This window comes from Motacilla alba, chromosome 1 (assembly GCF_015832195.1).
Source record: "Motacilla alba alba isolate MOTALB_02 chromosome 1, Motacilla_alba_V1.0_pri, whole genome shotgun sequence".
Lineage (NCBI taxonomy): Eukaryota > Metazoa > Chordata > Aves > Passeriformes > Motacillidae > Motacilla > Motacilla alba.
The window spans coordinates 91,398,089-91,424,341 of NC_052016.1; the positions used below are offsets into that span (position 1 = coordinate 91,398,089).

The window sequence follows — 26,253 nt, forward strand, 5'->3', positions numbered from 1 at the left end:
GCATGATGTTTGGATAAAGCACTTTAGCAGTTCTACCCTCAGTGATAACAGTCTTTTCTGCAAAAGATGTTAATCAGGAGTTAATGACCACTGGGCAGTTGCTGTACTTTCAGGTGGCATATAGCACTTCCCAGTGCTCCATTAGTGGAGCAGTTTTGGAATGTCTCATGTTAACAAGCTGGTTCAACTACAACCAACAGATCAAATAGATAAAACATAGGAAGCTAGTACAATATAATTTAAAATAGAGAATTACATTGAAATTGTTTTGTCAGTGTTTTGGAGGGTATGTGTGAATAGTGTGTCTAGTACAGACATGTCTTGACTGCCTGGGGCTTCTGATTCCATTGGCAGTAGCTGGTTTAGCAACTGCACAAACCAAATATATGAAGTAAAAATACAGCATTTCAGTGAATGTCATTTATTGCAAACAGTATTCATATTCTGGTCTGAAGAAGGTTTTCTTGCCTTTGAGATTTCACTATGGAATCTCTTCTGGTTCAGTCAACAAGCAAATACAGCAAGACTTTGATACAGCTACTGAAGTGGTAAATGTTAGTGGTGCTTTTTGAAGACAATCTTCTCTGAACAGTGTTTTGCTACTGGTAGTTTGTTTCTGACAACTCTTGCATGAAGGCCTTTGAACAGCAAACTAAGAGCTTGAAAATAGTAGCTCAAGCTCTTTCAGAGAGATGGCGAGAGATGACAGGAGCAAGCAATGGGGAAGGGTTTTCCCTTGATGAAGACACAGTGCTATATAAGCCACTTAGCTGCATATTTTAAGCACTGTTTTCTTTAGCTTTTCAGTGAAATTATTTTGTATGCACTTGCCATCTTTAGGATCTTTGCTAGTGCTGGACTTGAGCACACAGTGGTGTGCTTTTTTGCAGTTCTCTGCTGATGTATGTATGTTCCCTGGTTTGACAGGTAATGGTGTGACTGCATTTCCTGACATCAGGACACCTGTGATTATTGCTCAGAGATGTTGTTAATTGAATATTTGCACTTCTGTAGACATCAGTTGCCCAGCTGTTATCTGTCAGGCTGGATTTGTATTACTATAACCATGTCACAGATAAAATTTTTTTCATGTTCCTACTTGATGATTTTGACAGGTCACACTGAAGGAACTGGACTGTATAGTATGTTTGTGTGAACCAGCTTGCATGCTACATCTGGCACAGAAAATTGAATAACAATGTCCAATACTACTATACTCCATGTTCATCTGGACTCCTAGGATATTTCACCAGGTCTCTGGATACTGCAAAAATAATGACTGTCATATTCATCCTGTGAAAGTGTACCAGATCAACCTGTGCACTGCTTCTGTCCATCCCAAGAAAATGCATCATGTTTGTTCCACTGTTCCTCGCCTGTGCTTCAGCTGCACTAGTCCAACTGGTTCTTTATCCCAGACTGAAGGATATTGTGTTTCCAGCAGCAGTGAGGAACAGCTCCTAGATACTGTTGGAGATAGTGTATCCACAATAGCAAATCACCTCCAGCAGCTGACTTGAAAGGCCTGCTTTACTCATGGTGTCTCTGTTGGCTTCTAGCAGAGAGCTTGAATGCGGTGTATCAAGCTATTATCGTGTAACATGTTTCTGTAAAGTTTTCTTCCTTCCTTCTGTTCTTTGGGAATGTGATGGCTACTCCTGAGGTTCACACGCTCACCAAACCCTGAGATGCCTTTGCAGAGCAGTGCTATGGCTTCATCTTGCAGGTGAGAAGCTGTGGCAAGGGACAAGATCTAAAGCACTCACTGCAGCTTTCAGCTGCTGCTTTCTGATGCCTGCAATTGGGATTTTCTTTTCTTATGCTCTCGCATATGGTCTCATATATCAGTGAAACTTGGAAAGCCCAGTGCTCTTCTCAACCAAACCCATAAATACTTACTTGTTCAAGAATGCCAGGTCATGCCACTGGTGAAAAGGGACTTGTGGTTGTTGGCATCACTTGGTAGCTCCTAGAGACTCAAGCCTGGAATCTAACTCGGCAGACAGCATGGCTTTGCTTTAAGGCTTTGTCACTTTTGGAAGAGACCCACCTTGTTGATATCCTTAACAAATTTCAACAAACCGGACATGATCCTAGTGCTCGTCAACCTTCTGTGAGGTGTAGCAAGGCTAATCTTAGAGTAAACCCAAGGCATGTGTTGGAATGAGGCTGGGTTTTGTGTTTGAGCTGTCTAACCCAGTGCAGTGTTCTCTTGTTCTGCCTGCTGATTTCTGGGAGTGGAGAGCAATTTTCTAAAGCAAACTGAAATTAAGTTTATTGTGCTGCTTGTGCAGGCTGGAACACTTTAGTTTGCTTTAGAAAATTGCATTCCGTACAGGAACATGGTATTGGAGTTAAGATGAAGTAATGATACTTGTGATGGACGGAAAAGTCAGGGGATGCAGCTCCATGCACTTTTGGTTGCAGCTTCTCTCCACTTTGCTTCTTGGGATGTGTTTTTGTCTTTGCTTTGTTGTCAGACAGTTTGCCATCACCCAGCCCTTTTCCTTGCTCTCTGAGCTACGTCACAGTGCCCTCCTTGCCCCAGCAACTGTGGCTCTTCTGGTGTCCTGTGAATCAGTGCTGTGGTTTTGATCAAGGTAAGTGTGGAAGCCTAGCCAAATGTACAGCTAAATATAACTGTTTCTAATCTTTCATAGCTAATGGCAGAATTGTTATGGAAGCCTCTTTGGAAATATTCATACTTTTATTTGGATTTTTTTCTTCCTAGTGTAGTAAATGATTCTTTTAACAGCCAAAATAGCTGTTCTTACCATTGTCACTTTTTTGCCTTGTTTTTTTTATTTAAGAAGTCTTAACTTTTTGTTTTTTTAAATCCCATTTTAAAATATTTTATGGAGGTCTCTAGTTCATCTTTTACAGTAAATTTATTTTAAAGCACAGGCATCAAGGAGGATAGGGCTTAAGTTTAGCAAGATAGAATTATACAAATTTTATTTGATAGAATTTTCTTTGCTTTTATGAGACATTTCCTCAGAAACTGGAACTGTGAATATTTCTGTTCTGACAGAAATATTTTCTACTCCTTTTCTGGAAAAAAAAATCAAATTACTTCTTATGCAATCACACCTTTTGCAAAATCTACAGTAATATTAGGTGAGGATACCACACTGCCTTCTCAGCCTGTCAGTATTGGATTGCAAAGTCTTGAGTCTTGTGGACATCTCTGCAATTTGTCTAGCCTTAATATTTAATAAGCTTCATACTCTGCAACCTCAGAGTGAGAGCAGTTCTTTTAAAACCACCTTTTACTTTTGTCAGAGTTCTTACCATACCCTTCCAGTTAGAGGCGTGCTTGCATGTGTGATGGGTAGAGCAGTCAGCAATTTTATGCCTCCATGCTCCTGTTGTATTAAACTTTTAAGGAGTTTGCAGAACAAATACTTTGTATAGCACATCAGGACCTTGGGTTTGCTCCTGGTCAGTGGGGACTGTGGCAAGGCTCAAGTTGCCATTTTAGGAGGATGAGTATTAGGAGTGTCCAGGTAGTGCTGCAGCCTGCATGTTCTGGTCATCCACTTGTTGCTGAATGGTTCACTGGCACCTAGATTTTCCACAGGGAACAGAGGAGATGAAAGAGAGGCAACCCATATCTGTCAGTGGAATGGCAACAGTGAAAGCAGCAGATGTGCTAGAAGGTCTGCTGATGTGTTAGGAAAAAGCAGCTGAGCCTGCTCCATAAAGACGAATTTTTGTGTTTATCTCTTGAAAAAGCCATGGAGAATCTTAGAGAAATATAGTCTGAATAAACTTTCATTCCAAACTTCTGATTTGAACTCTGTTTTCATCTTTGTATACACAGGTCTCAATTTTTAGGATTGCTAATCATAAAATCCTGCAGGTTCCCACCAGCTGGACTTGTCATAGTGGAAAGTGTTCATCCCTTGTATTGTGTACTCCAAATTTGCTAGCTCAAGTTGGAGGCTGTCTTTGAAACTACTGCCTCTCCCAGTTTTTGGACAGTCTAAGTGAAGAATCTGACTTCCTTCATTCTGCCAACCCTTAGCTAGTAGAAAGTAATGCACAAATTTAAAAGTATTTGCCAATAAATGGGTGTATTTCACCAAGGCAATCCATGCTATAGGTGATCATGTTTTGAATTACTTTTGTTTAAGAAGCTGGGTAGCTGAAATTGAAAAGGTCTATTATGTGGTTTGGGAGTTTTCTAAAACTCTTCCAAAGCATTTCAGTCTTTAAACCCAGGAAGTGGCTTTTTTAGGTCTCAAAAGTGGTTTTAGCAAGCAAAATTCAGCTGACATCTAAGAGGGAAAAAAAGCAGTTTTTCCTTTTTTTTTCTTCCCTGGAGGCTTGAGTAAATTTTTTGGTAATTTCTTTTTCTCTGTAGTTATGACAGTTTCAAGTTGCAAATGTTTTTTCCCAGTAGGTCTTTAAACTGTGAATCTGAGCTTGAACTTTTAGATTTTTTTGTCAGACTTAAGTCAGTTCTAACTCTTCCACACTTTGTTTTGTTTGCAGCTGTGTACTTTTCTTTTTTCCCCACCCATCATGATGAACAGCATGGAAGACAAATGTGTGGGAGCTGCTGCAAACTGCTAATGGCTTTTAAAAGGCAAATCATTGAATCAGAACTCTCTTCAAGTGCACCAGGGACTTTGTGTCTGAAAAAAATGAACTTAATTTAAAGCACATCTGTAGCTTTTTAAACATGAATTGCACAAAAGACATTCATCTTCTGCCTATGAGGTGTATATGAACTCTAATACTTCGAGACATTAAAACATTTCCTCTGAGGTGTAAAAGGTATCATGTTGTGCTGAAAATGCTGTGTTGGACTGGAAGCCTCAAGCAGTGGGTTGAAAGGAAAAGTTATTTATCTTCTGACTTGGTGCTTTGAGCAGCAATGGGAGATATGGGAAATCCTAGGCTGGTTTCTTTTTGTTTTTATGCTTGGAAGAGAAAGATGACAGCTCTGGCAGATGCCATTCACCACTTCTTGTGACTTCTCTAAATGTCAAGGTATACAGAGGGCTGCCACCAAACCAAAGCTTGGTGTAGGCGAAATAGGAGTTGCAATGAGTTGCCCTAGACACTTTACCTCCACTGGAGTAAATCTGTGGTCTTTATGTGTTAGATACTGGTCAAACTTTTGTGCTGTAAGGATATTAATAGGTGCACATACACCGCCATTTAACCTGCAAATTCACACGGTAGAAAATCTTGGAATAAGTACTTGTTACAGTTTCAATAGGAGTTTCTCCAAGTATCTAATTGGTTACCTGTCTCTTAACCATGCTGTCCAAAAGCAGCAGTACTAACACATGATTTTTAAAAACAAAAATCCAGCTGCATGCTCCCTGAGGTATTGATGGTATCAATACATGCTTCCACAAGCAGTATTGATGGATATAGATTGTCTCAGCACTTAGGGCAGGGTGGAGTAACCTTTTATCTATACATACCATTGTTCTTTGGGGTTTCTTGAGGTTTTTTTTTCTGTTAGCTTCAACTACTTATGTGATACCAGGGCCCCAGCAGACACATTGCTATTAAATGAGGTGCTTTTTCTGTGGTTTGAGATGGCTGTTGCAAGCTGGACAAAATACATTATAATATAATACATGTGGCTGTCACTGGCACTTGTATTATTTTGTCATGCAATTTTCTTAGTCTTTGGAGAAGTGAAATTGAATAGAAGCCAGAATTAGCTGATACTATATTTAACTTGAAAAATCTAAGTGGAAAAGTGGAAAGAAAAGGCCGTGAAGGTTATACACATCTGAGCAGTGATGTGGCAGGCTACTTGAGCTCATGTCTGCAAGAAGGTGTAAAGAATGTGCATGGTGAGCAGCAGTGCTTGGTTTCATGGCCTGCTGCTCTCTGTCCTTCGTTGTGAACAGGGCTGTGGGTCCATCCCATCCTCTAGTTTTATGTCAGGGGGGAGTTGTTCATACTTCTGGTGGCAAATGTATACATTCCTAGGGTTTTATTAAATTAATGGGTTTTTATAAGTATTCATGTACAGTTAATTATCTAAAGAGCAAGTTGACTTAAACAATTTTTCAACTGAACTGGTTAGACATGGTTTTATTGATGAAAATGGATACTTTTGAATTCACATAAATCATGTCATGAGAAAAAAATTAAGGATTTTTGGAGGGTACTCTGGTGATGGTTATCTGAAATAGCCCTGAAAGTGCCATGGAGTGAAAAAAGTGAAATGAAGATCCTTCTTCTGGCTTGATATCTTCTGGACAGGGTACTCATCTACCTTGAGAGGCAAGAATTGCTTTAAACCTGCTGTCTTAACCTGAGAGTTTCTTATATTTGTTCTTAAGGTTGTTCAATAAAATATGCGGGGGAGAGGAATAAATGGCCAATAGACAGCATAAATAAAAAATATGGCTTACACACTTAAAATGGGTTGTTTCAGAGGAAGCTCATGGGAGGCACGATGGTTCTGCTCATGTAGGTGGGATCAGCCTTTGGAAGGGAGTTTTACTCCTTACCTTTTTCTGTCCTGCTGAGGGGTCTTGCACCAGAACCCTGTGGTGTAAGTAGCTGCCCTGGATGTCAGTGGGTCAGATTATTCCACATAGCAGCAATTGGCTGCTCTTCATCTCTAGTAAATCTGATTTTATTAGTCCTCATCTGACACCTTTTCCTAGGAGGAAACATGAAATCATAGGTTCCCATCTGCTTCTGTGCCACCAAGGAGATGTGCTGGGGTTAGAGTTGAGGTGGCATGCAGAGAGGAGATGAAATGGATGCAATTGCTCAGGCTGAGGCTAAAAAAGATGTAAGAGATGGCAGAAATGTCAGGCTGCAGCAGCACCTGAGGTCTGTTGGGATCAGGCAAGGAGGCATCAATGTGTAGTGGGAGCGGAGCATGAAGTTAGTGGCTAGGAACTCTAGGGTGAGCTCAGCTGGAAAAAGGTAAAGCTTGTGCCAATTTAGGAGGAAAGAAGGGTGGTAATGAGCTGTGTAGGAGGTTGGGAATTGCAGCTGTGGGACCTCTGGACAATGTGCTTTTTTGTAAGCAGGCTGAGATTTTGGATGGCTTTTTTTTGGTTACAGCTCAAAGTGCATTCTTTCTTCTTCTCCAACTGATGGGAAACATTCAGGAAGGCAGAAGTGTTGTGAAACTGTTCATGCACTGCAGGCTGTGGCAGAAGCCATTTGCTGACTTCTGCAGTTAGTATTAAAAACCTGCTTCAATTTCCAACTACATATGAGAACAAGTAATAGTAGATTCCTTTGCTCCTCTGGACAGCTGTCCATAAGGTCCTAGAAGAGCATTTGCCAGCTTTTTTTGGTTCAAAGCAGATATAATGGGATGGATGTTAGAACAGCTGTACAGTGGGATTGACAATTGTGGTGTGGCTGTGAGAAGGCCATGGTCAATGAAGTGCCTGTGCTCAGAGCAGTCACTCAGAAAGGAAGAACAGGAAACATGTGGCTTCTTGGCTCTGCTTTGGGACATATCTGTAAGGGGCAGGTTGCTTCTATGAGATGGGGTAGATCTTCTCTTGGACTGTGTGTGTTTGGATGCAGTAATAACAAGGCTTCTATGGTCAGACATAATGATCACAGAAAGCCAGAGCTGTCATCTCGCTGCTATTTCTGTCTTTTGGGTCAGTACATTTCTCTGTAAGCCACAAACCATTTTATCTACAAGTGCTGGTTGCTTTTCTGCCCACAGCTATAGAACGTGGAGCTTGCCTCAGCAAAAAAATGTTTTCTTGAAAATTCAGTCAACTTGAAACCTTTGTCCCTTCTACATGTAGAAGGTTGTGTTGTTAGTAACTGGAAAGGGCTTTGTGCAAAAAGAACTTTGGGAAGAGAAGTATTGGAATGTTTTTTGTTGTCTCAAGGAGAACTTTTCTGGTGTAGATTTTATTTCAATCACCTTGCTCAAATTTCTTCTTGTCCTTTTCCTCCTAAGACTTTGTTTTGGCCCCTATCCTCATCAGAAATTCCCAGGAATTGTTTTTAGGATGAAGGCCTGCATACATATTTATTACATTCTACAAATGAGCGAAGGCCTGAGGATGGGATGTCAAAATGTTCCTAGTAAGAAAACAGACCTAGCTACACTCCTGATAGCTGTTGTGGGATCTCTGAACCCAAAACTGTACTAAGATGGATGCAGTTCCTGCCCCTTCCCCCTTCCTTCTTGCCTTAAGTCAAACCTTCAAAATTAAATGACAGTGTCAGGAAAGAGATTGTTGCTGCTTAATGAGTTTCAATTGGGTTACAGATTGAAGCCTGACTCCTTGCAATGACAGATTAATAACTCCTTCTGCTGAAGCTTTGGGGGGGGGTGTAATTATTTTCTGGGCCTTTTTTTTTTTTTTTTTTTTTTTTTTTTTTTAACTGGAAAGCTAATTTCTTGCTAGTGCCTGAGCCAGGTGCCATTGCTGTAAATCTTTTTGTAACAAAAGACTTGACATTATTATTTTTCAGACTCTGATGAACTTGTGGCCTCCTGTTTGAGATATGCTTGATGCTCTAACATGCAAATGGGAGAAAAAGCAGTAACAGAACACAAGGATTAAATAGAAAGCTTTCTGTTGTACACAATTACATAAATAATATGTATATAATGTAATGTATTATTAAATAATATAAGTATTACTACTTATAATAAAAATAAAATAACCTGCTGCTGGTTCTGCTGTTCTTCTTGGTGCTTGCCAGCATGGTCACTGATGTGCTGGGGGAAAGAATCTTGGTGTTTGGGGTTTTACTCATCTGGCTTATAAATCTGTACTGGAAGAAATGCTTCAGCTCTGCTGCTACTGCAGGGAACTGAGAGCAGTTGCAGTTGGCACTCTGTTAGGGAGTCACTCCTGTGTGAAGTAAGGAAAGGGAGCCACAGTGAGGCAGAGGTCAGTGTCTTTGTGATGGCCCATTGCTGCTCACATCTCTAGGAACATATGTGGTATAGGTACATGCGTGGTTTTCGCTTCTTGGATTTTATAAATAGGGAGGAAAACTTATATTTTGAAAAGTATAAAGGAGTTTTAAATGTTATTCATGAAGTATTTAACAGCAAATGCTTTAAATGTTTTAATCTGTGTTGCATGAAACAATGATTATGCAGTAACTAAACTTGAAAACACCTGAGTTGAGATTAGCTGCAGACTGTAATCTCTGACAAATACCTGTGCCCTTTGTAACTGTGGTATTTTATTTCTAAGTTGAGATTCTCTTTAATTTGTCTTCTGTGGCTTGTCCAAGGTCTTTCACTGAGTCATTGCTAAGGCTGGGGCTGGCTCAGGAGCCTTGACTCATAGTCCTGTGCTTGGATCAGAGGCCACATGTGATTACCAGAGGACAGCAGCTTCTTCCAGGACTGCCTGTCAGTTCAGGCTGTTTGACAGATGCTGTTGGGTTGGGGGGTGTGTGTTTTGTGTGTTTAGGGATTTTTTTTTAATGCTTCTAAAATTTTTTTTTTCTTTTTGGATTTTAGATTCTGGGGGAGAATAAAACCAGCAGTTTTTCTTACAGGCTATCATTTAGCCACATTTATTGTCATATTTCTGTGGCTGCTTTCTTGTTAATAGGGTCTACTCATCCCTCCAAATAATTTGGAACAAACTAATTTTTCTGGGGTTATAGATCTCCTATGTAAATGTAAGGCTGTATGTGAAACTTAATAGTTGCTCAGAAACTAACTTTTGAAATTCCAAAGCAATCTTCTGTTTAAATCTCTTGATAGTTTTGTTTTAAATCAGTCTTTTTCTATTTTGAACCTGTTTTTTAACCTCACCATCAGTAAGAATGTACATTACAGAATAAAGCATACCTGGCTGCCCCTGTAGTTCATAATTTTTTTAAACCATTTTGCTACACATATAAGTACATAAATCACACAACATGACACAAAATAAAAAAGAACTAGATCCCTACACTCCTGTGAGTTTTTTGGCACAAACGTCTTTTGAGGAGGCATGAGTGCACAGTGTATGTGTATCTGCCAGCACAAAGCCAGGATAATTTGATATTTGGTTCTGTACAGTGTGCCAATAACTTTTTTTTGTGTAATCTGTTTATTTAAATTCAAAACTATGCTTAGTTTGGCTTATTTTAAAAGTGAATGAAATGCTTATTACAAAGATGCCCTTGATAGCAGAGTGTTATGTCTGCCTACAAGGAGGAAGAACTACCCACTTGTTTATTGTCTTTTAACTTCCTTATCTAAAATAGCCCTAAGGCAATGACAAGGCACGACCTTGAACTTGTTATTCAGAATTTTAGGGTTTTGATATCCTCAAAATTTCTTCCAGACTGCAAGAATTGGCATCCTCTGCCTTCCTTTCCTGTTGAAGAAGGCTGGTTTAAAATTTTTTAAACTGAAATGTAGTGAGGATTTATTATGTGCTCACACTGCTGAACATAAACTGCTTCCCGTTTTTCAAAGTTTGCATCTTCTGCAGGGATGTGACAAGCTGGCGAATGCCACACAGGCAGCATTGCACCAATGAGAAAGTAGCTGATGATTAGCCATGCTGAGTGCAAGACAGAATCTCAGAATAACAACTAGGTTGGAAAAGACCTCTGAGATCAAATCCAATTTGGGACCTAACGCCACCAATAGACCATGGCATTGGCTGGCACATGCAGTTGTTTCTTAAACACCTCCAGCTATGGTGACTCTACCACCTCCCTGGGCAGTCTGTTCCAATGCCTAATCAGCTTTTCTGTGAAGAAATTCCTTCTAATGTCCAGCTTCAGCCTTCCCTGGCACAGCTTTAGGCCATTTCCTCTTGTCCTGTTGCTGGCTTCCTGGGAGAAGAGGCCGACCCCACCTGGCTACAGCCTCCCTTCAGGTGGTTCCAAGGAGCGATAAGGTTACCCCGAGCCTCCTTTTTTCCAGGTTAGCAATCCCAGCTCCCTCGGCTGCTCCTCATGGGATCTGTGTTTCAGACCCTTCACCAGCTCCATTGCCCTTCTCTGGACTTGCACCAGCCCCTCAATATTCTTCTTGAAGTGAGGTGCCCAGAAGTTGACACAGGACTCAAAGTGTGGCCTCACCAGTGCTGAGTATATGGGAAATACAGATGCTGTCAGAGGCCTGGGGTTCTGCAGACACTGGCTTAACCCTTCTTCAAGGGGTTATGTAGTGGTGTTCCTCTGCCCTTCTGTGCAGGGTAGTACAGCCAATGGCAAACAAATATAGGTATACAGAGTGAATTGCTAGTGCTTCTGGAGATGGCATGTAACATGTGATCTTTTTTTTTTTTTAATATACAGTATTACTAGCTCAGTTCTGGATCCAAAAAAATGCTTGAATTATTTTGGACAAGTGTTGAAACTTCGTCAAAAATCACAGTGAAATTTGAAGGTGTAGCTTGTGATGTTCAAAGGATGACACTTTATTTGTTGATGTTTAGGCTATTTAAAGTAAAACTTTCCAAGTGTCAAATCTTGATGCACGCAAACATCCAGAAGAAAAACGATCTATGTGATAAACACTGTGTATTATTATTAGTCTTTCACCTTGAAAATACATACAGGACTTTCTTTCATCCTTCTTGCCAAGTTTTTTTTCAGCTTTGTTTCTTTGCCCTCAAGGGGGTAGAAAGTTCAGTTTGGAAGTAGGGAAGAAAAATCTAGACTTTTAAACATAAGAAATCAAAAGCGAGCAGTATCACTGAAGATGAGAGAAGTACTAGTAACAAGTGCTTTATGTGATATATCACAGTACCTGCTTTCCAGTATTTACGTGGAATTAGCTGAATATCTCCTGATCACCCCTTTTGCCTGCTTTTGCTAGGGTCAGTTGAGGCCCAAGGCAGGTGGCAAGTGAGGGTAGACTGAGGCAGTAAAAGCAGCCCCCTCCTAGCCTGCTGGATCTCTTTGGCTTTTCTGATGAGACTCATTGCTATTTCTTTTGCTCTGACTTACTGCATTGGGAAAACAGCCTGTCATTTAAGCAAAATAAAAACCCAGCTCCAAAGCTACAGATAACCCCAAGGCCTAATCCAGAAAGCAATTAGGGTGATTTAAAAGAAATGTTTGCAGTATGAGGTGTCTGTCTGAGGCATCCAAATGTTCATGGGAAAGACCTTAGGAGATAGTCTTGTCCAGCCCTTTGCAGGCCCCCACAGCTTAGGTTGCTCATGGCCATACTCAAGTGAGTTTTGGCTATGCAAGGAAGGAGATTATGCAGCCTTTTTGACAGCCTGTTCTGGTGCCTGGCCACCATTGTTTCAAAAAATAAGCCTTGCCTAATTTTTTTCACCTACATTGCAACAAGTTTGTCGCCTTTAGTCTTAATCATTGTGCGCTTTCCAGAAGATTCTGTCCCTGTCTTCTCTGTCTCCCCAGAGAGTAGCTGTAAAGAGCAGTAAAATCTCTACCAAGTCTCCCTCAGTTTGAGGGTTGGAAGGGAAGGACCCTCAGCTTTCAGCACGTGGCTCTTTACCAGAAGAGTGTGAAAGAAACTGTACCTTAACAGGTTTGAGCTCATGGATTGATCCACTCCAGTGATTCACAGATCAAGTTGAATTCACTGATCTAACTGTGTGATGTGAAGTGTGAATGCCTCTGGTTCCTGCAGTCAGCTGCCAGCTGGCACTCCCTGAAACCTCAGGGCAGCTTCAGCAGAGAACTGGGCTGGAAATCTCACAGACCACAGCTCTGACCAGATAAAGGCACTCGTGGTTATGTGTGTCTTTCTGAATTCATGTTCTCACTTCAGTGACTTCTGTACTCAAACAAAACCAAAAGTAAAGATGACATTTTAAATGGTGTGTTGTTAGATTGGTGTTGACCAATCCATTTGCATCAAAGGAGGTTTAGATTGGATATTAAGATTATTTTTTTCACTGGAAGGGCAGTCAAGGATTGGAACTACCTGGGCAGATGGATGAGTAATCATCCCTGGAGGTGTTTAAAAAATGTGTGAGTGTGGAACTTAGGAGCAGTTAGACTCGGTGATCTTAGGTATTTTCCAACCTAAATGATTCTATGACTATGTCTGAAATCTAATATTTTTCATTATGAATAGTGATTTGTTTCAGAAGGGACAAAATATTCCCAGGATTTAATGCTTCATTTTTAGTAAGATGTTCTTTGTGTACAACCTGCATGATCAGCATTGTATAGGCAAGCTGCCAGCATAAATGCTCTCTATTAAAAGTGAGAATGCAAGTCATGCATCCAGGTTATTAAGTATTAGTTTTTGAGATAGTCCTTCATAAGAGTCTTGGAGCAATGAAGTAAACTTGCCATTGCAATAGCTACCACAACCTAAAACTTTGAAATAAGGCCCTTCTCAAATTTTGAAGCATTTGTACCCATTTATAGCTTTTTCTCTTGTTGCAGTTTTGCCATAAAAAAGGCGGTGCTTGATTTATCTGGCCTAGAGGTTCTTTTTTTTTTGAAAATGTAGTAGTGTGTTCTTAAGCAGTGAGAAAAATATTTGCTTTTGTTCCAGGTTCTCCATAAGCTCTTCAGCAGTAACACCTTGGGTAGGAGTAACACAGAGGTTATGTACTGATTCTTCTGTATCTGTTCCTAGGTTCCAGCAACCATTCCTTGCTTCCAAATAAACAACAGAGCAATAAGATTTAGTCTAGGCTTGTCCATTGAAAAATCCCAGGCATGGGATCCCATTGAAAAATCCCAGGCATCCCATCACATATTTTACTTTTGTTCTTCAGCTGCAACTCTGATGTTTCAGGAATGGTTGAAATCAAGTATCCAGAGAGAATTACCGAGGATGCCCTGGTCTTCTGTATAACACCTAATGGCAGACAGCTTAGGAGGGCATTCTTCCTGAGGCTATAAATCAGGCAGTTTCTTCTGCCTGAAAAGATTTAGGGGTTTTGTTTTTTTGTGATCTTGGGGAGCTGACTGAGCTGTCTGAGCTTTGTTAATGTTGTATAATCGAGTGAGATGCGATGTAGAAATCACATAACAAGTCCAGTAAATTTTTAGTGTGTAAAAGATGCCGTGTTCATTAGAAAACAAAAAATTCTTCCAAATAGTTTTCTGTGAAGCCTTCAAATATTTTTCGGAAAAACACGACTTCTGTCAAATGTGTGCTTTAACGTTTCACTTCAGTGTTCAAAACCTGTTGGTTTGGGAATACATGATATACATAGCAGTATGCCTGTACCTTTGTAAAGTCAGGGAGCTTTCCATTCTTCTAATTAATCTTTTGAACTAACAAATGTCTAGTATTTTTCTAATGAAACTGGCTGTGGAATTTGTGTGTCTTCCTTGGGCCCCTTTTGTTTTCATACATATTTCCTTTAATGGCTGAGCTGTGGGTGGCTTTACCCACTTGACTGCTTCTGACAGACTTTTGCCTCAGCAAAGGTCCAGGTGCATCCTGCTGCAAGACAGCACCCTGACAGCAGAGACCACATGTTCCCAAACTGCATGGTGCTCAGTATAAAAACCTCATCCATTGTGCTGTTTTATCAATAGGAGGTATATGAAAATTCCCTGTGGCTGTGCTACTGGGCCATGGGAAAGTAGGATATGGGATAGAATGTTTCACTTCAAGTGCAAAGTACTAGTTATGAATATAATTGTCATATAACTGGTATATCTTATTATGGAGGAGAATGTACAAGTGGGTTATATCCATTTATATAGTCCAGTCACCTCCTGCTCTCAGGTTTCTCTTCCTAATGCAGTAGTAATGGGGTTTCCCATCTGCTTTTGCAATGCATTCAGTAAAGACAGTCTCTGACCCTAAGAAGCTGCCTTAAGAAGTGTCCCCCTCTCTATTCTCAGCTGAATAGCAATATTGAATTGGCTTTATGCAACAGCTATGGCTAAGCTCATCTGTACAGTTTTCTTTTTGCATTCTGATTTACTACAGGATTTCTGGCTGATAAATTTTTACCACGGTCAGTCTTCCTGATGTCTTCTGTGAATGTAGCCCTTCCTAGCTGTGAGCAGGGTGAGAGCAGCAGAAAGCTTAGGCTGCTCGCCTGTCTGGGTTAGTGAAGGGGTCTGCAGCCATAACTGGTAATGCAAGTGGCTTGGAGGTGACTGGCTGTAAACTTTATGCAGAGCCGTGTTTCTGCCTCATCCATCATATATAGCTGTAAAATGCTCTGGTGGTGTTGGGAGATGATTTTATAAATCAGTGTATTTAAATTGTTAGCATTGGAATTTCAGTAAGTAGATTTATCCTGTTTAGGAGATCTCTTCCCATGTTCTCTCTGAGTATGTACTTCCCTTTTCTAGAGATAATGTCTCTTAATATTCGGGTTACTATGGGATGATCATGTTGCTGCTGTGTTCTTAGAGAAGGAAGGCTGGAGATGAGCCTCTCACTAGTGTCACAGCTGCTACCTGCTGTATCTTCTTGCATTAAAGCAGTTTTGTTAATGTGGACTTCAGGAGAATGAGGTGTGTTCCTTTGGTTGGGTTTTTGGGAGTGCAGCTTGGTTACTTTTTGCACTGTGTCATAACAATAAGTCTATTTGGGGTTTTTGTTGTGTGTGGTAGATTTTTTTGTTTGTTTTACCTCATTTATACTTGGTTACTACCTGTCAGCTTCATTTACTCTCTGGGGAAACTATGGATGCAGAGGGAGAGTCACAGGGAGCAAACCCAACAGTGACTACTGCCTCATGAACAAAAGCACCAAACATCCATCTTCATCTTTCAGTGGTCTGGAACAAGGATTAAATTGCAGATCATCTTAAGGCAACAGGGAGCCTTTAATACTTACCAGACCAAAACCACTTTGACTGTTCTTATATGTACTCTCTGCAGATGTTCTTTTCTTTGTACATTGTAACAGGAATGGTGCTCAGTTAGAACTTTGTGGTGCTCAGTTAGAACTTTGTGCTTCTCCAGCCCCCTGGCATTAAGTTATGAATGAGGCTGATGCATTTGTTATTGATAGTATTTTCTGGCTGGATTTTCTCTGCTGCCTAAGTAACTTGTCCTGTATTCCTAAATCCTGGGTCTCTTATGATTGCTCATTTACACTAATTTTATTTTTGTTTATATGAAATGTGGAAAATGCTTGCAAATGACATATAGTGCATGTCATCTGTCTTAGTTTTAAAGTTTGTGGAGTACACAGAAGATTGTGCAACAGGCATTGTTTTCTTGCCTAGAATTGTAAAACTAAAAACTATGTTCTTGCTACAGCCATAAAATCATAGGGCAAACATCACCATTCCAGATCAGTCACGGTCACGTGCTTCCAGCAGTTGTTTTCTGGCAATAGTGTATTTGCTTGGTTCTGTCCTAAGGCAGGTGAAATGTATTTGATGTGTCGTAATCTTCAGCCTCTCATGTGACTGGGGGTTTACACATTTGAGGTGTGAATGAGGGTGAGGAAGACAAAAACTGAAATGGAACCATGTGTTTGTCACTTCAGTCAGGTACCAGATACTTCAGATTCACTGGTAGTTTTGATGTGCTCAGGGCCTCTCTTCCTCTGCAGAAAACTGATAGTAACAATTCACTTCAACATGTTTATGCTTGTAAAGTCCATGCATGATCCCTTGGATGATGTTTGAAACTTGTTAAAATGCAGGAGTAGCAAATCAGCCTCATGGATTTTTACCTCTCTTCCAGGACTCATAGTTGGGGTGATCCTGAGATATGGGACTCCCTCCACGAGTGGCCATGACAAGCCATTCAGCTGCTCACAGGAGGACAGGCCCTTCACCACCCTGCTGGTCAACGTCAGTGGCAAGTTCTTCGAGTACACGCTCAAAGGGGAAATTAGCCCTGGCAAGATCCACAACGTGGAGCAAAATGACATGTTGAGAAAGGTGAGGCTACACCATTTCACCTGCTTGGCTAAGTGTTTCTCCTTCATCTATGCTTTCCTCCTTCCTCCCCTCTCCATCCCGTTTGAACCTCAGGCAGTGTCAAGTGTCACTATTCCTGATAGTAACAGCACTTTAATGCTTAATTCAAAAGCACCTTCTGTATTACATCACTGCTGGAGAAATGGTGCTCTGTTACATGTATGTAGTGCTTTCCTAAAGACCTTGGTTTGAAGACTTAATGTATGTTTCTAACATTTGTAGAATTTACAGAGACCAGCTGAATGAAAAAAACAAAAAAAAAAAAGCCTTGTGCTGCCTTGTATAAATGCAAAGTAATTAGTGAAAAGTGATTGTTCCTTGTTGTTTTGGTCTTTTTTCCCTAGGGTTTTAAAATCTGTTTATTGCCAGGAAATAGTTACTGCTTCCACCCTATAAACCACCAAATGAGGCAGTCTGGTGTTGGAAGTAAAATTCACCTATCAGCAGTCATTCAGATGTGTTATTTGCCTTTTTATTCAGTGTCAGGAATTAATCACCTTTTGTGTGTATCAAAGCTAGACTTTGAAGCATAGGACTGGCATCTAAAAGTACTTATTTCTGCAGATTATGAAGAGAGCTTAGCTGTCCATGTGTATCTGTCTGCTGTAGGTATCTCAAGTTAGCTGAAATGAGTCCTGCTCTGGGAGGGCAGAGTTGTAGTGTTTGTCTTCTAATCTGTGCTTAGGCAGCAGGTAAAGAGAGCCTAGTTAGTCCCATATGAGTGAAGGTCTTCTATTTTCATTTTAACTGTTGTTTTTTGTTCTTTAGTGTAGTGTAGTCCTTCATGGATATCTGGAACTCCTACTGAAATACATGGAAGAGGTGTATGATCCAAATTTCTGAAAACCAGTCTTGTATCTGACTTGATTGGATTACAATAACTATTCAGGGGCTAAATTTGCACCAAAAATAGTAAGCTAAAATAGCATTTCATCTGCAGCTTTATCAATATCAGGTATTAGTGGTCAAATACTGGAATCATCTGCCCAGGGAGGTAGTGGAGTCACCATCCCTGGATGTGTTTAAAAAAAGACTGGATGTGGCACTTGGTGCCATGATCCAGTTGAGGTGTTAGAACATGGGTTGGACTCAATGATCTCAAAGGTCTCTTCCAACCTAAAAATTCTGTGATTCTGTGATCACAATAGGAGAGATCTTCTCCAGCATAATTTCTGCTAGAAATTTTTAATTTAAAATAGAGGACTGTGTTTGGGACTGCTGCCAGATCATGAGTAACCAATGTAATGCCTATTCTTTCTAGATGCTAGTTACCAACAGGAGCTGCAGCTTTTTGCTGCCATGTACAAGTAGAGCTGGCCAATGTTTTAGAGGCTCAGTTTATCTATTTCATCAACCAAAAATAGTGGTTGTCAGAAAATGAATGAGGAAAAGGCCCTAACCATTTGGATATATCTGTTTCTAATTGAAATTTCATATTTTATTTTTTAGGTAACATTTGACCCAGAAGTTTTCTTCAATATTCTATTGCCTCCTATTATTTTTCATGCTGGTTATAGCCTGAAGAAAGTAAGTGCAATAACTTCTGAGGAGAATAGATCCTTTTTTTTTTTAATGAGATCTTGCTGATTTGTTCAGGATTGTTGTCTCCATTCAGGCATTTAGTTACAGTAAGAAAAAAATCTCATTTCCTCCAGAGATGGCTAGGTCATATTGTTTTAAGAGAAAATACATATATTTTTGAGTATAAATGTATTAAAATTTACTTAATTTTGCTGATTTGTTTTCCTTTCAACTTAGCCAGACATTGACGTCAGTTTCATTTAAAGTAAATGATGTTCTGTTATGAATTGTTTTGGTCCTTCTCAGATGTCCAAAATGCAATAAATTATGCTGGGAGGCAGACCTAACCCTGAATCCCAGTGGAGATGTACCAGGCCCTTAGTGGCAGAAGGGCTCAGATTCTGATCTTGCTTGAAGACACCATGAATTGCTGCTGGTTTCTGTCAATAAGCCTTCTGTCAGTAAGGTGCACGCAGGGTCTAATGCATGGCACAGATCTGGTTTATTCAATTTATTCGAGTTAGATTGAATTTACATAGCAGTAATTGAAATGTTTCTCTGAAATAGACCAATAGACCTGTGCTTCTGTGTACTGATGCAAGTGAAGTAGTGTGCTGCATGGTTCTGAATGGGCAATATAACTTTGCTAAAGTAAGTATATAAACCTCTTTTTCCTGTGCAGAGACACTTTTTCAGGAATTTGGGGTCCATTTTGGCTTACGCCTTTTTAGGAACAGCAGTGTCTTGTTTTATTATTGGGTAAGTGAACTCTGATACCAGTTCCTCTCTACACTAAAGTTTAAGCTGATAAAGCACACTCTCTCTCTTTGCCTGCATATATATATATATATATATATATATATATATATAATGTATATATACACACACACATTTAGTTTAAGATAGCTGGTCATGTTGATTTCCTTGCCTATAATCTCTTATTCTGCTCATATTACTGTGTCTTGTATATGGATATTCTGAATAACAGAAATCCTGAATTGTATTGGTGACCTTGGCTTGTCTCTCAAAGAATTTCACTAGGGAATTAATCTATTATTATAGATTGTTCTTACCTCAGAGCTTTTGGCCTATGTATTGTGTTGGGAGAAATAATACTGAGGGGAATTTTGAGCAGAGAAGACTTGGTGGGAAATGGAAGAAACATGTAGACTCTGTGCTAATTGTATGAAGATTTCAGACTTTACTTATTGGTTTTATATGATGTCTTCTGGATCATATATTGCTTGATTTGCTTCATAGGGAAAAAGGAAAGTTCACTTTGAGAGCTTTCTGCTACACTGTGGCAGTGTCCCACTGAACTGTAGCATAAACAAACCTGTCTGAAATACTGTTGCTTGTGCTTTCCCTTGGTCTGTCTGAAATGTACCAGATTGTTTGACTCGGAATGTTTCATCTTCTTTCTCTTCAGGAATCTCATGTATGGGGTTGTAAAACTGATGAAGTTGGTGGGTCAGCTGTCTGATAAATTCTATTATACAGACTGCCTCCTCTTTGGAGCGATAATATCTGCCACTGATCCAGGTAGCTTGATGAACATTTTTAATAACCTTCCAAAATAACCTTATTGTTAGGATTTTTAGCTGCATATTAACAGGACTCTATTTTCAGTTATCTCATGTTAGTATCTCTGAACCTCTTTTCCAAAATACATGCAACTTCTGAGCATTTCGAAAGCTGTTCTCTGAACTGGCATGACATCATGGTATATTTGGAGAAAAGTCTAACTCTCCTGTTCAAATACTTAAATGTTTTTTGTTAAGTGGCTTCATGTTAAGTGTGCATCAAGTTTAGGATGGCAAATAGAAATGAAATTATTGTTTTTTTTGGATAGCAGGACTTCCTTCTTCAGCTACATTTCTTTTAGAAACTTTTAGATTCTTTAGGTGGGGGATTTTCTGTTCCTCTTTCAAACAAACTTCATGTTTTATAAGTTAAGGCAGAAGAATGATTTTCTGGCCAAGTAATTTCAGCTTTTTGCTCAAATAATGTGGCCATCCTTCAGAGTCAAGCAGGCTCACATTGAAGTCTCCACTTGACAGATCAGTTTGTAGGGCTGGCAAAGGTCAGGGGCCAGGGTGGGGAGTGCTGAAGTATGCAGCTTAGCATTTAAAGCAGTTTGAGGTGCTTAGTGGTGATTAGTGTGAAAACGGGAAGTAGCTCCTGTGATTGAGCTGAGCTCTGAACAGCTGGTGGTTGCATACAATTTATGCAAAAAATCACCGTGTGATTTTTGAAGTGCGTATATGGGAACATCAAGATGATCAGCAAGATCATGGTCTTTCATCTCAGAATTTTCTTGAAAGAATGATTATAAATATTTAGCACTCTTGTCCTTTTTAAAGCATGTGGTAATTCACATCGGTGGCATAATGGATGCTTAGGGGAACACCTAGGATTATTTGTACTATTTTACAATGGCTGAAATAATAAACCTGTGTCAACAATCCATACAGCTTTTAAAAGCAGGAAGAGCTGCACAACATTTTGCTTACTGTTTTACATGGAACATGTTCTAAAATAACATCAGGGCTTTTATAGAAGGGCTTTGTCTGCCCCATGCCCCTTGATCATGGGGGCCTTGTTATGAGCACTGTGCAGATGGGAGGACAAAAGAGCCACTTCTTAATGGAGCTGCCCTAAAACTGATGGAGGAATTGCTGACTTGTAGGAAAGCATGACTATGGTTTCCCATTTTAGTTTTGATCCTGTTACTCCCATTCCTGGGTTTTCTTGCTTTAGCCAAACTGGAAAGTCTGCTCCACAGCTCATGCAGTCATTGCAGTGTTGTTTTCCTCTTTTCTTTCTGTAGTTACCGTGCTAGCAATATTTAATGAGCTGCATGCTGATGTCGATCTCTATGCCCTTCTGTTTGGAGAGAGCGTGTTGAATGATGCTGTTGCCATTGTATTATCCTCGTAAGTAACTATGGGAATTTCTACTCTGAAATTACTAAATTGCTTTTGGCTTTTGTCTAAAATAAATGCTTTTTCTGAGAAGCATTATTTTAAGTTGAAATGGATTGCCTTTAACTGGGTTGATAACCATTACAAACATTTTCCAAGGCCCCTAATGCATACACAGGCCAGAATGACAAAAATGCCTTCAGCATGGGATTGTCTCCCTGTAGCTCAGGTAGTGTTGCCACAGTAAAAATCTTTCCTGATGCCTCTTCTAACTTGTCATTGTGTTCTTTCTTTCTAGATCTATAGTTGCCTACCAGCCAACAGGTGAAAATACCCATGCTTTTGATGCTGCAGCATTTTTCAAGTCTGTTGGTGTTTTCCTGGGAATATTCAGTGGTTCTTTCATGATGGGAGCAGTGACAGGGGTTGTGACAGCTCTGATATCCTTTTTCATATTTGGTATTCCAGCTGAGATGGCACATGTGGATATTATCAGGGCTTTCCTGTTTCCCATTATAGCAGAATTGACTCTAGCTTGTTTAATTCTGAGTGTGAAGATGTGATCAGTATTCATTTGACTTCTTTTCTACAGAAAGACGTTACAGGTACCCACAGAAATCAACCCTTTCCAATAAAACTGAGGCCGTAGTGGAAGTTTTAGTGATATTGTTGCAGCAAACCAAGGCATGTCCTAATAATGTCTATTTTTTTAATGGAATTATAAAACCTAGGGTTTTTTATTAGTCTTGAAAGACATTTCCTATGATAATTGGTATTTGATTCTGTCTTTAGCAAAGTCCCTCAGCTATTTCTGACCCCCACAGCATTTGAGTCCTGCATTTAAAATTTTTGCCAGAAATCTTATGTCATACCTCTTGGATAAGATTTTATCTCTCTGAGAGTTTAACTCAATAACATGATGTGCCTTGCATAATCTATTCTGTTGTCTTGATGCTTGTGGTTGTTATTTGGTTAGATCTCTGAGGTGCTCAGCAAGCAATTTGTGTGGGTCTTGTTTGAGGCTCAGGCAGTAGACCTTCAGCCTGACCTACTCCAGGAGTCATGATGCTTCTTCAGGAACAAAACGAAGTCTCTGCTTTCTGACAGGCTAGTATAGCCATATTTACACATATCCCAGGCTGCTCTGATGTGCCTAGGCTTCTGAACACGGACCTGAAAGGGGTAACGTGTGATGTTCTGTACAATGATCGTGAACCTGTGACTCTGAAGCAGCACTGTCTGAACTGTATCTTACACTGTGCAGAGTTTCCTGACATGTCTGCATGATGGAAACCCTTTAAGTATAACGGGGAAGACGTGCTGTTGATGCTTTAATGTACAGTCTCAGTTGCACTGATCTGCAATCCATGTGACCCAGAACCACGGTTCCTCCTCTGGCTTTTAGGCTACCAGCCATCCATAGCTCTCACTGCTCAAATGCAGTTGTTGTGGGTTTTGGCTGAAATGCTTTCAGGTCCACTTTGTAAAATTATGCTTCTGAAGCAGCAACCAATCCTTGTTTTTCTAATGGCTGTGCTCAGGAAGGTGATGTGAGGCTGTTCAGAACAAAGCCTCTGTGGTGCCATTTTGTCTGTGTGGTGGGGATATTTTTCTTTTTGGTCTGTTTTAGTTTTGTCTTGTTGTTTTTCTTTCGTTGTTTAATTATAGGACTATTTTTTTGGAAGCATCCTCAATGCAATGATATAGAAGCAAAAAAAAAAATTGCATTTTACTATTCATAGCTGATTAGAACCCATAAATTAAGGATTAAGTTAATATTCCTATAGTGTGAAGTACCTATACCTGTACCTCTCTGAGTAAGGGGTTTCATACAGTCATGCACTGTCCTTTGAGAACAGATAGAATGCTCAGTTTCCAAATGATGCAGATAACATACAAGGATTTATTCTGGCTTTCAGCAAGCTGTCTGTGGGTTTTTTTTAAATACTTAAGTTATAGTACCACATTGTCTATTTTCACTAAATTGCAGCATCTGACTGCTTGAAAAGACGTGAAATACAAGGCCATGTCTAACAAATAAAGAAAATAATTAAGAAAAAAATAAAGAATAACTTAGTTTCAGCTAACATTTCAAATTGATCAATTATATGAAATAATAAAATGTTTTTCTTTTCTTGCCTTTCTCTCACCTTGAGCTTCCTCCAAAATTATGAGCACAGGTTTTCATTTCAGATTTAATGCAATATTTTGGTATGGTTACTGACAATAACAGCAAGGGGAATAAACAGTTTGATTCACAAAACTGCCAGAAAAGACTGGAAATAAGGAACTGGTTCTGACAAGGCCCTTTGCCTAATTTCAGGGGAAGAAGGTTCAACCTCTTCCTCTCCCATGGAGTGACTGTGGCTATCCAGTTTCCCTAGGGATCCATGAATGTCCCTTGAGCCAGGCACTGGGATTAGCCGAGTACTCTGTGGGGAAATGGGTTTCAGTTTTTGTTATGGTGAATGTTGCTGCTTCAGAAGCAGGATCTTAGAAAATAGATCTGTTTGGGGGAAGTGGTGGGGAGGAATTCAGCTGAGCTCAGAAGTTTTAGAGGTGGTTTCTGTGCAGAATTAACAGCTGTTTAAATAGTATGCTGTGTTTTATATTTGGTGTAATGCCAACATGAAGATGGATTTTTTGTTTTAATGATGTTCTGGGCTTTGTTTTGAGAGCAACCTTCTGAAAAGTAAGGTCATGGCTGAAGGTGTATCTGGAGTATATGTCTGCCCTAGTCCAAGTTAGTAGAGAATGTCAGCAAGAAGTAGGTGTGAGTGGAGAGTTGGTACTGATTGCCTTCATATGGACTGTGCATAGCTGTTTGCACCTCAGATACAGTGTGCTGTTCAGCGTGTACCTGCTGCCAGAGCAGTGCTCAGGAAAAAAAAAACAACACCGAAAGGATTCTATAAATAGGTGAACAACTTTTTTTTGTAGTGTGTGAAGAGCTAAATTTAACACTACTAAAGTCTGTTCCGCTTCTTCAGTAGCTGTATGAATTGTTAATTCAGTGTGTGCTTTGATGTTCCTCGGGTTTTGCTCTCCTCTGCAAGATGAAATTGTTTTTTCTTTCCTTTGAAAGACTGAGCTGCTCTTAGTTGGCTTTTTCTGTAAAACACATCAGCACAAGGAGAGGAAATACATTTTGTAGGCAGCAATTGTTTTGCCTTAAAAGTACTGAAGTAGCCTCGCTTGCTGGAAAAGACTTATTAACAAATCTGAGAAGAAAAATTCTTGTTGATCTTAGGGTTGCTGTAGTCAACAACAGCTCTGTAAATTAAATGCTTTTGAATGCATTTTATGCTGCATTTGAAGGTGGCAGTGGGACTCATAATTGAGGTTGGCAGGGGGAACAAAACATAATTCCCCCACCAATCCCCTGAAAAGCCAATGCACACACAGTCTAAAAGGAACTGCAGGTATATATCCCTTCCTTCCTAGCCCTTCAAAGGGAACCATAGAATAGGATAATATTACTTCTAAGAGGTGGAGCCACACTTTATGCTACGGATATACAACAAAAATAACCAAAACTGATTGTTGCAAGTTGAGTCTGAAGTTTGCCTTGATGTGTTGGAATTTGCATTTCTCAGCTTCAAAAGTGTCTTGTTTTCCAGCAAGCATGGGCTGTTAGTACATAAAAGTGTTTTTCAGAAGTACTGGGAACAGAGAAGCCAAAGGATTTCTTTTTGATCCCTTAACTAGTGACTTAACGTGACAAAGTTTACCAAGTTGCACTGCTTCCCCCTGCTGGAAACAGCTCTCTTCTTCTTGATGTCCTGGAGCACTTTCTTGCTTGCAGAAGCATGTGGATTTACTGGTGAGTTGCTTGGATTCAAGCACAGTCCATCTCAGCAGCCATTTTTTCCACTTTCTCACTAAAGCTTTTCAATGAGAAATATGTTTGTGCCTAAAGTAGGGTCGTTGGGGTTTTTTTTCCTTCTGTTCAATGTTGAAGCTGCAACTCACTGTGTAACAAAGGCAATGGTTTGATTCAGACACCATCTCCCTAACCTGGTATCTCACTCACTTGAATGGAAGAGTCATAAAATCTCAAGGTTAAAAATGATGTATAAATTAAATGGAGCTGATGAAGGGAAAGTGTGGTGAGCTGGCAGTAAACAGGCTGATTTTTACATGTGGTTCTGTTCACAGGTGTGGTGGCTGTCCTCTTCTGTGGAATTACCCAGGCACATTATACATACAATAACTTGTCAGTTGAATCAAGAAGTCGCACTAAGCAGGCAAGGATGTCTTCTACCCTTTTTACAGTGCATTGCTGTAGTAGTCCCTGTAATTTTGTTTTTACAGCATCTTTTTTACTTGGCCTTTAACATGTGATGGTTTTCTCTCTAGCTGTTTGAGGTGTTGCACTTCCTGGCTGAGAACTTCATATTTTCTTATATGGGCTTGGCACTGTTTACTTTCCAGAAGCACATATTCAGCCCAGTTTTCATTATTGGAGCTTTTGTATCCTTTTGCACATTGCGTGAGGTTTCTCCATTTTCTTATGTGCCCAAAAACTTGTGATGCCTGTTGACTTTACCAAACAGAAAATGGTGGCTGGCCTTAGTTTTCCTAATGTCTTGCAAGCACAATAATTTTGAGAAAAATCTTTGGTTACACCTTACATCAAAACCCTAAGGCCACACAGTTGTTGGCTCTGTACCTGAATGTTAGAAGCCATATAATTTCACTAGATAAAGAAATGAATATGCTTTACTGCATGTTTGGCTATTGACAGCCAACACTGCTGTTCTTGTATTTGAACTTTGGAGACCTAGAAAAGGATTGATTCTTCTCTCTATTTCCAGTGGCCCCTTGAGAAAGTAAGGGGCTAGCTTCAAATACATAAAAAGGAATGTGGATGAATAGATCATCTTTGAACAATTCCCCAGAGGTCAGCATCTCAGGTGATGGGAGGAGAAAGGAACTGAACTGGGGTGCACACCATTACACGAAGGGTACACAATTAAAGGCTCTGCTATTGTCTCGGGTTGATTTGGTACCTGACTCTCAAA

General features: G+C 39.9%; 1 protein-coding gene across 3 annotated transcripts in view; it reads left to right on the top strand.

Moving 5' to 3' along the window:
* The window catches only part of SLC9A7 (solute carrier family 9 member A7), a 76,272-nt gene that overhangs the window by 15,693 nt on the left and 34,326 nt on the right, over positions 1-26,253 (top strand). For all 3 annotated transcript variants that reach the window (XM_038127530.1, XM_038127435.1, XM_038127339.1), the window contains exons 2-10: positions 16,546-16,745; positions 18,234-18,311; positions 18,988-19,064; positions 19,735-19,847; positions 21,136-21,241; positions 21,528-21,669; positions 24,947-25,052; positions 25,388-25,476; positions 25,589-25,702. In XM_038127530.1, the coding sequence (XP_037983458.1) occupies positions 16,546-16,745; positions 18,234-18,311; positions 18,988-19,064; positions 19,735-19,847; positions 21,136-21,241; positions 21,528-21,669; positions 24,947-25,052; positions 25,388-25,476; positions 25,589-25,702 (1,025 nt within the window). The remainder of the gene's footprint in view (positions 1-16,545; positions 16,746-18,233; positions 18,312-18,987; positions 19,065-19,734; positions 19,848-21,135; positions 21,242-21,527; positions 21,670-24,946; positions 25,053-25,387; positions 25,477-25,588; positions 25,703-26,253) is intronic.